Source organism: Protopterus annectens, chromosome 9.part0, assembly GCF_019279795.1.
Source record: "Protopterus annectens isolate FY-2018-M chromosome 9.part0, PAN1.0, whole genome shotgun sequence".
In the NCBI taxonomy this organism is placed as follows: Eukaryota; Metazoa; Chordata; order Ceratodontiformes; family Protopteridae; genus Protopterus; species Protopterus annectens.
This window is the reverse complement of record NC_056743.1, coordinates 1,271,573,280-1,271,585,291: the sequence shown is the minus strand read 5'-3', so window position 1 is coordinate 1,271,585,291 and position 12,012 is coordinate 1,271,573,280. Positions and strand designations below refer to the sequence as shown.

At 41.9% G+C, this 12,012-nt stretch overlaps 1 protein-coding gene across 1 annotated transcript in view; it reads left to right on the top strand.

Annotated features, from left to right (window-relative positions):
* LOC122810654 (glycerol-3-phosphate acyltransferase 2, mitochondrial-like) overlaps positions 1–12,012 on the top strand; it is a 938,290-nt gene that overhangs the window by 749,754 nt on the left and 176,524 nt on the right. Inside the window, exons 10-11 of the mRNA XM_044082227.1 lie at positions 10,147–10,267; positions 10,350–10,415. Coding sequence (XP_043938162.1) covers positions 10,147–10,267; positions 10,350–10,415 — 187 coding nt within the window. The remainder of the gene's footprint in view (positions 1–10,146; positions 10,268–10,349; positions 10,416–12,012) is intronic.

Genomic DNA, 12,012 nt, shown 5'->3' with positions numbered 1-12,012 from the left:
CATACATGTTCATAGCTCTATCGCAGTCCATCTGAATTTCATGAATTATGAAGAACTTTTCAAAATGCCCAGTATTACTGGCACAGAGTACAGACCAACAGTCACAGTAAATGTGATGTGCTTTATGCGTAATGGGTGTAAGACTAATGGCATTAGTACTACAAATGAAACAAAGTGCCTCACTGGCCCTCATATGTAATCTGCCCAACAGGATGGGTAACTGTAAATTCACCCCAGGGATATTTTTGTGTTATTTTGCAGATGTGAAATGATCCCTTGAACACCATTAACATATACTACTACAAGTATGGATAGTTTTAATTTTTATTTCCTTATTTTTAATGTAAATTGTTAGCCATTGTTTTAAAAATTATATAACTAGGAATAAAGTAGTTAAGTTACTCCTCTTTACTTTTCAGATGGCTTCTACATCTGGTCAAACCAAAACCGTGAAACGCAAGATAGCGGACGAAAGAAGAGTATTTCAGGAAAAATGGACCGATGAGTACTTCTTTGTTGAATCTCATAACAAAGCGCTCTGCCTTGTGTGCAGAGAAGTGGTATCCGCTTTCAAGGACTACAATTTAAAAGGCATTATATTCAAACGCACCCCAAATTAAGTGAATTGCAAGGCGTGTCCGTCAACAGAAAATATCAGAATTAAAAAAGTCTTACATTTCAACAACAGCTGTTTCAAAATCAGCTACTCAACCGGATTCTTTACTGAAGGCAAGTTATGTTGTAGCAAATTTAATTGCGAAAAAATCCAAGCCATTTGCCGATGGTGAATTTGTTAAAGAATGCCTTGAAAGTGTAGCAGACATAATTTGCCCTGAAAAAAATCAGAATTTTCTAAAATCAGTTTATCACACCAGACAATCGCAAGGCGTGTGGAAGATATAGCCAAATCTATTGAAAATACGTTGGAATCTCGTGTGCAACTTTCAAGTATTACTCCATAGCTTTGGATGACAGCACTGATATTACAGATACGGCACAACTTGCCATATTTATTCGTGGTGTTGACAACGATTTCAATATTACTGAAGAACTGGCCTGTATGGTTCCACTGAAAGACACAACGAAGTCTGCTGATCTGTACAAGGCAGTAAAAGAAACACTGGCAAGATTTTCCTTGACCATCACAAACCTGTCTGGCATAGTAACTGATGGTGCTCCAGCTATGGTTGGAAAGAGGGAAGGACTAACAACACTGATGGAAGAAGATGCAAAACAGATCAGTAATGTGCGTTTCATGAAGTACCACTGCATTATACATCAAGAAAATTTGTCTGCACAGACTTTAAAATGGAAAATGTTATGAATGTTGTTGTTAAAACAATAAATTTCATAAGATCCAGAGGATTAAATCACCGCCAGTTTCAGGAGTTTCTGACTACTTTGGAATCTACCTATGGAGACATCTTGTATTTTACTGCAGTGAGGTGGTTAAGTCGTGGAAAAATGCTGAAACGCTTCTATGACTTACGACATGAAATAAAGTCCTTTATGGAGTTAAAAGGAAAGCCTGTACCTGAATTTGAAAGTGCAAGCTGGATGGCTGATTTAGCCTTCTTAGTAGACATCACTGCTCATTTAAACGACCTGAACTTGCGCCTCCAAGGGGAAAATCTATTAATAAATGACATGTTTCAAACAGTGACTGCATTTGAAATGAAACTTAAATTGTGGCACAGTCAGATTAAGAACAATAGCTTCATTCACTTTGCAACACTGTCTGAGCAAAGCCATGCAAATACTGAAAAATATGTGGCATTACTTAATAGTTTAGCACAGGAGTTTGAGAGCAGATTTCAAGATTTTAGAAAACACCAACAACAGTTCAGTATATTTGCTACCCCATTCTCAGTTGACATCGACATGTTGCCTGCAAACCTGCAACTGGAATGCATAGAATTGCAGTCAGATATGCAACTTAAAGAAAAATTTCTGCAAGCATCTTTATTTGACTTTTATAAGTTATACCTACCCAAAGAAAAATATCCATCACTTCACGAACACGCCCTGTTCATGACATCTCTTATGGGGAGTACATACATTTGCGAGCAGTTTTTTCTCGTATGAAGCATACAAAAATAAAATCAGAACAAAAATTTCAGATGAGCATCTTGAAAATACTCTGCATCGCCACTACATCTATCAAACCTGATATAGACGCACTGGTATCAAAAAGACAAGCTCAGTCTTCACATTAAAAAGGTTATGCTCATAATGTTTGTCTACTCTACTACACAAAAGAACAATCCTGACTTGACAGCCTGAACCTCCTGATATGGACACTTAAGTATAACAAGAACTAGGACCAATAAGTTTGAAATCTGCAAAGGTCTGTGCCTGGCTGCACCCTTGTGAACTGGTTTCACAAATAAACAGTGCCACTACTATTTTATTATAAAGTCACTTATTTGTTTAAATGTGAGAAATGCAGATTGGAGAGGCTACTGCAAAACAGCATGTGTGAGTTTACCTTGTGAAACTGGAGTGTGTTTTTGGCATACTACCATGTTCTTTGTGTCTCCACAGTAAGTGGGTGAACCAAAGTTAAATGTGTTGTACCATCTGTTAGTGACAGCGAAACAAATGTAAAAATAAAAATTGTTCATTTTTTAAGAAGTAAAAGTGTCATCATTCCTGATATTGCCAGTGCCATATTTCAGGGACAGATTGCAAAGCTAGAAACAGAAGAATACATGAGCGCTTTGGACAACATATGGCCATTAAGGACATGATGGAAGACATGGAAACCATCAAAATCACAGGTATGATCTCATACAAATTGAAAGGTTTGTACCTGTTAATTCTTTTTACAAATAAACTTTACTAAGATGTTAGAATGGATGTAACTGTTTTTTAAATAATTAGAAAGAGATATTGAAGTTTAGGTGAAATATTATGCATTTATTAATTTATTTCTATTATTTATTAATTTATTTTTCACATTAACCTACAATACAGCCACATTAGTCCACATAAAGCAGTGTTTTTTCGCTCATCAGTAATGTGAGACCTTTTTTTTTTTTTTTTTTTTTTTTTGCTCTTCAGTTAATGTGAGACTTTTTTTTTTTTTTGGTCCTCACCTGCTGTTTGCCCCCAGACCATTTTTGTTAACCCAATGCGGCCCTTGCAACTGAAAAGGTTGGACACCCCTGCCTTAGAGTACCACCTGCACATAAATGTTTTGGAGATGAGAGTGGTGCTTTTAGTGTTGCAAGTGTTGCAAGCTCTTCAGGACTCTCTACCCACCGGGACCATTATAATTCAAACAGACAATATGTCTGTATTGTGGTACATCAACAAGAAGGGCGGAACCAAGTCCTATCCCTTATGTCGAGAAGCACTCGGACTCTGGCAGTGGGCGATCTCCTCTCAACGGTTTCTGATAGCAACGCACATCCCCGGGAAGTCCAACGTCATAGCGGACAGGCTAAGCAGAGCTATTCTCATGCCTCACGAGTGGTGTCTCAATCAGTCAGTAGCGGACAAAATTTTCCTGCAGATGGGGTCAACCTTGCTGCGACCTTTTCGCAACTCCTCTCAACAGCAAGTACAACGATTTCTTCACTCTCTTCCTCCTTCCCGACCACTCCCCCAGAGACACTCTAGTCCACGATTGGCCACGGGGTCTTCTGTATGCATTCCCATCTTTTCCCCTAATTCCCAAACTAATTCAGAAGGCAACCGCTTTGGGATCTAGGATGATCCTCATTGCCCCTTACTGGCCTCGACAAATTTGGTTCCCTTTCCTGCATCGTCACCTGCTGGAGCAGCCTTGGAATCTGGACCCAGTGCCGGACCTCTTGGTCCATCAGTCGGGTGGGCTGCACCGATCCCTTCAGTCTCTTAACCTCACAGCTTGATTGCTACACTTCCAACCTTAGCCAGGCTTCCATATATTTCTCAGCCGGTATGTGAAATCATCCTTTCTTCACACAAATCTACCACCAGGAAGATTTATGCTAGTAAGTGGAAAAGTTTCTCCTTCTGGGCAGAGGCTAGGAATACAGATCCCTTTTCAGCCCCTGTCCACCACATTCTAGATTTTTTAGCAGAACTTTTTCAAGCTGGCTCCTCGTCTGCCACCATTAAGGTCCAGTTAGCTGCTATTGCAAATTTCCACGCTGGCCTATCAGAAACCAGCATCATGTCCCACAAACCTTGCAAGGCCTTTCTTAACGGGACTTTTTTGCTTAGGCCGCCGGACAGAGATCCCCTGCCTCCGTGGGATTTAAACTTGATATTAGCTTCCTTGATTCTTCCCCCTTTTGAGCCTGCGGCTTCCTGTTCCTTAAAATTAATCTCCTGGAAGACTCTCTTTTTAGTAGCCATCACTTCAGCTAGGAGAGTTTCGGAACTTCAAGCCCTCTGTATTCGTCCTCCTTACCTTGTGTTTCATAAGGATAGAGTTTCACTTAGGACTAATCCTTCGTTTCTGCCCATGATATCTTTTGAGACAAACCTGAATCAGGCTATTGGTCTACCTGTCTTTTTTCCTAACTGTCCAAACAAAGTGAAACAAAAGTTACACCAATTGGACTTTCATAGGCAATTACGTTTTTATTTGGATAGGACTAAGCAAACAAGAAAATCAGACCAACTGTTCCTGTCCTGTGCTGAGGGCAAACAGGGGATGCCAGTTTCTAAAGTAACCTTATCCAGGTGGTTGTCCTCTATTATTACTTTGATTTATCAACTGAGACATAAAGAACTCCCTACTAAACCTAAGGGCCATTCCACCAGAGTGTTAGCTACTTCGGTAGCTTTTCAAGCAAGACTGCCAATGGAATCTATTTGTACTGCAGCCACATGGGCCACTCCTCATACTTTCATTTCACATTATAAGCTGGGTTTGGCCTCTAGGAGTAGAGCTGATTTTGGTTCCACTGTGCACAAGAGTCTGTTCCGATGAGCCACCCAGGACTGAGGTGCTAGGGACGCTGTCCCAACCAGCAAGAATGAAGGCGAGATAGACAACTTAACATTAAGAAGTTATGTACCTACCATAACGTTCCACGTTAGTTTTCTTCTCGCCTTCTTTCTTGCATCCCACCGTCCTTCCCCCTAGCCTGGACAGACAGAGAAGAGTCCCTTTTTGAGGCCTTCTTCCTCTGGCAAATTCCTATCTGGGTTACGTCCTTCCTCTATTTTACTACTTTAAGTAAACCTTGTAGTTTGGACGGGTGTCCTTGGAATTTTTCTGTGGTGTTAGCTCTGCCAAACGAGATCTGGGTATCTAGCGCCAAGCAGTGTGGGATATGGGAAGGCCTCAAGCCAGTAAATAGCTCTCGAACTTTAGTAAATGGCCGTGTCGGAGCCAAGGATCGGCTCCGAACCCAACCAGCAAGAAAGAAGGCGAGAAGAAGACATGGAACGTTATGGTAGGTACATAACTTCTTATTTCTCTTGTTAATGATTTTACTGCTCTGGAGCTTTTCTCCCCAGGCCTCCACTGAAATTAGACATATATCCAGTTGGACTCTCCCAGTTAACAAATGTAAAATAAAATAAATGTTTTTTTTTTTTTTTTTTTTTTTTAATTATTCACATGTCCTGCACTGGAGCTGTAGTGCTCTGTAACTAAAATGTTCATTAAATCTACCATTTCCAGGTTATATTGCAATTGAAACAGTGTGTAGAGCAAGATACTCTGGTATAACTACAAAACCCCGACAAGACTTTTATAACCAATGGATTCTTGTCTATTTAAATTGGCTAAAAGGTGATCTGATGTTGTCAGTCTTCATTCATTCTTGACTGTTGGGTTTCGGTTCCGATCCTCGAAACTGACTCGGCCTTTATATCAAGCTCACACCAGCCAGAAACTCTGAAGTCAAGGCTACCCATACTGCCTGTCTTCCCTTCAGATCTCATTTGCTGCGGTGGCTGCCACAAAAAAGGAACTTACCAAGGAGAGTCCAGCTGTCCATCCTCCAAACCAAGAGTCCCAGATGATGAACAGATTTAGGAAATGGGTCTTCTCTTCAACGACCTTTACTGCATGGTCCTTGAATTTTTTGGCACATTGTACATGATTCCAAAGGGATTTGATAACCGAGCTTTCAGAGACCTTAGCAGGAGCAGTGTCTGACGAGGTACGTGATAAGGTTGCTTCCCAGTCTGCCACCCTAGAGTTGATCTCCAACTCGTCCATGCGGCTTATTGCACATACAACCAAAGGGATGGTCAGAGCAATGGGTACAGGCATTGCCATTAGGTGTCATGCCTGGATGCGCTTATGTGACTTTGAGGAACCCTTCAAGTCTTCCTTTATCAGTGCCCCCACTGATGCTTCGTCATTTGGCCCAAAAGTCAGAGAGACATTAGGCAGGTATGAGAAGGATGGAAAGACTCTCTGCTGTGGGCGTGCGTTTTTCCACGCCTCAGTGACCTTACTCCAGGAATCAGAGGAGTGGAAAGATGTGGTTCAGACAATCCCAAGGGCCCTTTCAGGACACACCTGGCGGGTATTCCTCCCAGGGCCGAGGGGTACTCTTCCGGAAGATGCCCATCCCGTGGCAGAGGGGGCCCGCATAACCAGAGTTCTAGAAATTTTCTCTGGGCAACCCTACCAGCGCTCCTGAGCAGTGGCCCCGATTGCTTACCTCTGGAGGCAGTCCGGGGAAGATTCTGTCTGCACCATTTAGCCTGGCACACAATAACATCAGATTCCTGGGTGCAGACAGTAATTACCACTGGTTACCATATCTCCTTCAGTCTTTATCCCAGACCACAAAGACAAATCCCCAATGTTCCACACAGTCAGGGGGATGTAGCAGCACTAGAAATTCAAAAGCTGCTTCAAAAAAGAGTCATCCAAACAGTCCCACCAGACCAAATAGGATCCGGATTTTACTGTAGATTCTTTTTAGTGCCAAAAGACGGGACTGGAGGCCAATTTTAGACCTCAGTGTACTGAAGAAGTTTGTTCACCAGACAAAATTCCAGATGGTTACAGTTCAGTCTATCCTTCCCTTTCTGAAAAAAGACTATTGGATGTGCTGCATAGATCTTCAGGACGTGTATTACCACATAAAAATAGACAAATGCTCCAGAAGATACCTCCGCTTCCAGCTTGGAGCCAGTCATTACCAATTTCGAGCACTGCCCTTTGGTCTCACCACAGCCCCCAGGGTTTTCACCAAATGCATGGCAGTGGTAGCAGCTCACTTAAGACTACAGGGATTCCGTGTGTTTCCATATTTAGACAACTGGCTCCTCACCGTCCCCACCAGGCATCTGCTGCTTTCCTATTTGGACTCCGTTCTAAGGCTTGCAGAGTTCTTAGGCATCTTAATAGACAAAAAAACTCAAAATTATCCCCCTCACAGGACGTAGAATTCATCAGAGCAAGGCTAATCACCAAATCATGCATGGCTGGTATTCCACTTCACAGACTGGAGAAGTAGAGGTCACAACTTCAAGTGATATTCTCTCAAGGCAAGGTTCCAGCTCGCCAAGTCTTACAGCTCCTGGGTTCCATGGCTGCAATGATCACTCTAGTTCTTCTGGCGAGGTACCACATGAGGCTGCTTCATTGGCTTCTGTCATCACAGTGGTCAGTGTTAACTCACCCAATGTCCCACCCAATCCGAATAATCAACCGATGCAAGTAGGATTTATATTGGTGGATGAAGCCAGAAGACAAATTATGGAGACTCCTATTTTCCCCCAATCAGCCCATGGCCATAGTGACCACGGACGCATCCCTGATTTGGGGGGGGGGGGGGCATTTCCAGGGAAAGACAGTCCAAGGCACTTTGTCCCCTTTAGAGGCCGGTTTGCATATCAGCATCCTGGAACTGAGGGCAGTGCTCTTACCATTGCAAGCATTCCAATCTGCCCTCCCTTCGGGGACAATTGCTATTCAGTCAAACATGTCAGTAGTCTGGTACATCAACAAAAAGGAGGGAACCAGATCCTACCCTCTTTGTCGGGAAGCCCTAACAGTTTGGCAATGGGCAATCGCTTCCAACCGCTTTCTGATGGCAGTTCACATTCCAGGGAATTCCAATATGATTGCAGACAAACTGAGCCGATGCATTCTCTTACCTCACGAATGGTCTCTCAAGTCCGATATTGTGACAAGATTTTTCATCGATAGGGTCTGCCACACTGCAATCTGTTTGCCTCTCCCATGAACCACAAATACAGCAGCTACTTTGCCATAGTCCCCCCCCCCCCCGGGGGGGGGGGAGTCCCCAAGAGATGCTCTTCTATACGATTGGCCTCGGGACTTCTTTATGCCTTTCCACCAATCCCCCTATTTCCCCAATTTTTGAAGAAAGCCCAATGGTTGAGAAGCAAAGTGATTCTCATTGCACCCTATTGGCCCCGTCAAGTCTAGTTTCCCTTTCTCTGGCCTCACCTAGTTCACCATCCATGGGTTCTGGGTCCAACTCCAGACCAGTTGTCTCATCCGCAGGGACTGGTCCATCCCAACCTAAGTCTCAAACTGACAGCTTAGCTTCTCCACTTCCAGTGCCAGGTGGAATAATTTATCTTCCCCAGTACAGTACATTCTTCTGGCTTCTCATAAACCATCCACCAGGAAACTTTATCTTAGCAAATGGAAGAGATTTGTGCTTTGGTCTGAGGAAAAGGGTATTGACCCCTTTTCAGTCTTGATTGATAAGGTCTTGGAGTACTTATCCATCTTATTCCAATTGGGAGCCTTGGCTTCTACCATTAGGGTTCATTTAGCTGCCATTTCAAATTTTCATAAAGGTTTCGATGACCTCTTCTTGATGTCTCATCGTCTCTACAAGACCTTTCTTAAGGGCACTCTACATTTAAAACCATCTTTTAAAGAGCCCATTGCGCCTTGGAATTTAACACTTGTTTTACAAAATTTTGTACATCAGCCTTTTGAGCTAGAAGCCACCTGTGAGATCAAATTTTTATCTTGGAAAACTCTATTCCTGCTAGCCATCACGCCGACCAGGAGAATCTCAGAATTGCAGGCTTTGTATGTAAAACATCCATATATCATTTTTCACAAAGAGAGTATCATTCAGAACTAACCCTTCCTTTCTGCCTAAAGTAGTGTCACATTTCAGTATTAATCAGTCCATTGATCTACCAGTTTTCTTCCCATATTTCTCAAATATTGTTTTCATTTGTTGGATGCACACAGACAATTACCTTTTTATTTGGATAGAACGAAATCTTTTAGAACATTGGACCAATTGTTTATATCCTTTTCAGGTACTAGAGTGGGCAAACCAGTTTCTAAAGTTACTCATTCGAAATGGTTGAGAGATTGCATCACTTTTATTTATGAGCAAAATAAGATGAACTTATCAACAGAAGTTGGGACTCATTCTACCAAATCTGTTTCCACCCACTTCAGTAGCCTTTCATTCCAGAGCTTCTGTGGATGGCATATGTGCAGCCGCAACTTGCCCCCCCCCCCCCCATACCTTTATCACTCATTACAAATTGGATACGGTCTCCAGAGGAAGAGCATCATTTGGCTCTATGGTGCTCAGGAATATACTTCCCTAGGGCCTCCAAGGGCATAAAGTAGCTAGGGACTCTGTCCCAACAGTCAAGAATGAGTGAAGATTGGCAACATCAGATAAAGAAGTTGTGTTCTTACGATAATGTTCCATCTGTGTTGTCGAACTTCATTCATTCTTCACATCCCACCCTCTTATCCCCTCCAAAAGACTCCTGGAGGTTCGGAACTAGTCCTGGGGTCCTGGTAAGGTTGTTGCTCAGGTAAAGCTTCCACAATTTTCTACTCTTCTGGCAAAACTCAATCTGAAGGGAAGGAGAGAGAGGCAGTATGGGTAGCCTTAGCTTGAGAGTTTCTGGCTGGCAAGAGCTTGATATAACAGCAGAGTCTGTTGCGAGGATCGGAACCGACACCCAACAGTGTAGAATGAACGAAGATCGACAACACAGGTGGAACATTATGTTCAGAACATAACTTCTTTTTTCATACATGGAGTGGCATGAAATTTTAAGGAGGGTATTTCCGTCTTTTGGGATTTAGCTGTGAGGCAATTAAGGTTAGACTTCAGTAACATGTAGGTAAGATATGGTAATTTCTTGAATCCTGATTTTATCAATCTCAGATCTGCACTGCTAGTGGTGACAGCTTTGTGTTTTGGTCTTATTTTACAGCTGAGTAGTTCCAGCAGCAGCCCTGATTACTACTACTTTCTCTGCAGCCTGCTACGGCCAGTTCTGAAAGCTTATGCAGAAGCAGCAACCTTCCTTTTGGATTTTAATGGACCAGTTAAAGGTATAAGATGTCAGAAGTTATCAGTCAGCTGTCCCTCTGGATAGTAAATAGAGTTTTAATTTTGTATGCTCTTTGTTTACAGAGTTGGCTTATATCGAGGATCTATACCAGTATTTACTGCGAAAAACCAGTGAGACTGCTTTTTATGGTGAGTATGTCCATTTTTCTTATAGTTTTCCAGAGATGCTTAATTTGTCTTCCAGCTTAGGCTATCTTTTGAGATTTCTAAAGATTTGCAGTATTGCACAAATCTGCCTTTACTGTATGATTCATCTTAGACGTACCAGAAACTGGGGGAGTAACCTCTGCAGTCTGTGGACTGTTGATGCTAGAGCAGGTTATACAAGAAGATTAATAATGTTGGCCTCTTTGGGCTGGTCAGTAAATGCGTGGTTTCTTGCTCCCTTGCTTTTATTGTTTCAGTTTCTTATACCGTTGAGAGCCTTTCTGAAAGAATTTGGCATAAGCTGCACCCCTCCCTTCCTGTTCCTATTTTTTATGTTTTATTATTACAGTCAGAGCAACAGCCCCAGGATGCATTTTTCATTGTTCGTGTTTGTTTTTTGTGTGTAAAAGTTTTCGGTTATCTGACTTTCATATTACCATTCTGCTAACCTTTATCTGCGCTTTGTTTTGACCAGCAACCATGTCAATTCCAACAATTTTTTTTTGTTATTTTAAGATTTTTTTTTGTACTGGAAAGGGACTAAAACATTTTTATTGCTTGTATTTTGCTATCCATATCCATATCCATAAATGAGCTTCTAGTTTCTCAGTTTTTTTTTTTAAACAAAAAAAATCTTTATTACATTTTCATGTATGACATAGGACAACATAACATTGTAAGATTGTCCATCTCGCCTTCATTCTTACTGGATGGGTTCGGAGCTGATCCTCTGCTCCAACTCGGCCAAATAAACTAGCTCGAAGTCTCTAACTTGGCTCGTGGCAGAGTAGGTATCCCATCATGCAGTGGTGCAATCTCCAGATCTCGTTTGCCGCTTTACAAGTTCGGATGTTCTCTTCTTGGTCTTTGTATGTTTAGTCTTTAGAATTGTTTAGTTTAGTTAGTCTTGTGAGTACTGTGCTTTTCATAGCCTTAGTAGCTAATTTATCACTGTTGCTGTGCTTCTTGTTGGCTGTTGTTTTTTTTCACTAGGTCTGTATTGTGTATCCCATCGCCTTTAACTGTAGGGATGTGCTTAAATTGTTATAGTTAGTTAATTAGTTAGATTAGCTGTTTAAGTTAGAGAGCTAACTGCCCGTTTCAATTAGAGGGCTAGTAGTAGTGTGTTCGGTGTGTCCCTTTCTGACAGCTACTAGGTCCGTTTAAATTAGAGGACCTAGTGCTCGTTTGGTTAAACTTCAGGTTATTTCCCTTTAGCTTTACTAGAAGTGATGTGTGTTAATTTTTTTCTGGTCTAGACGTGTGTTTTCTGTGTGATTTTTACTTAGTCTTATAGTTGCTTTTAGAATTTCTTCATCCCTACCATGTCCAAGGAAACTATGGAGAAGGAACACAAGCCTTCGGGCTTTAAGAAATGCCAAAAGTGCTCCCAAAAATGTCCATTATGGATGGACATAGTGTTTGCGTTTACTGTTTCGGAGCAATCCATCTTCAGGAAACCTGCACATTCTGCCACTCCTTTAGCGCCCGTGTTCCATAGGAGCGGAAAAATAAACTGATTGTCAAAGGACTCTTGAAACCAACCTTTGAGGATACTCTACAGAGTTCTTCTTCGACC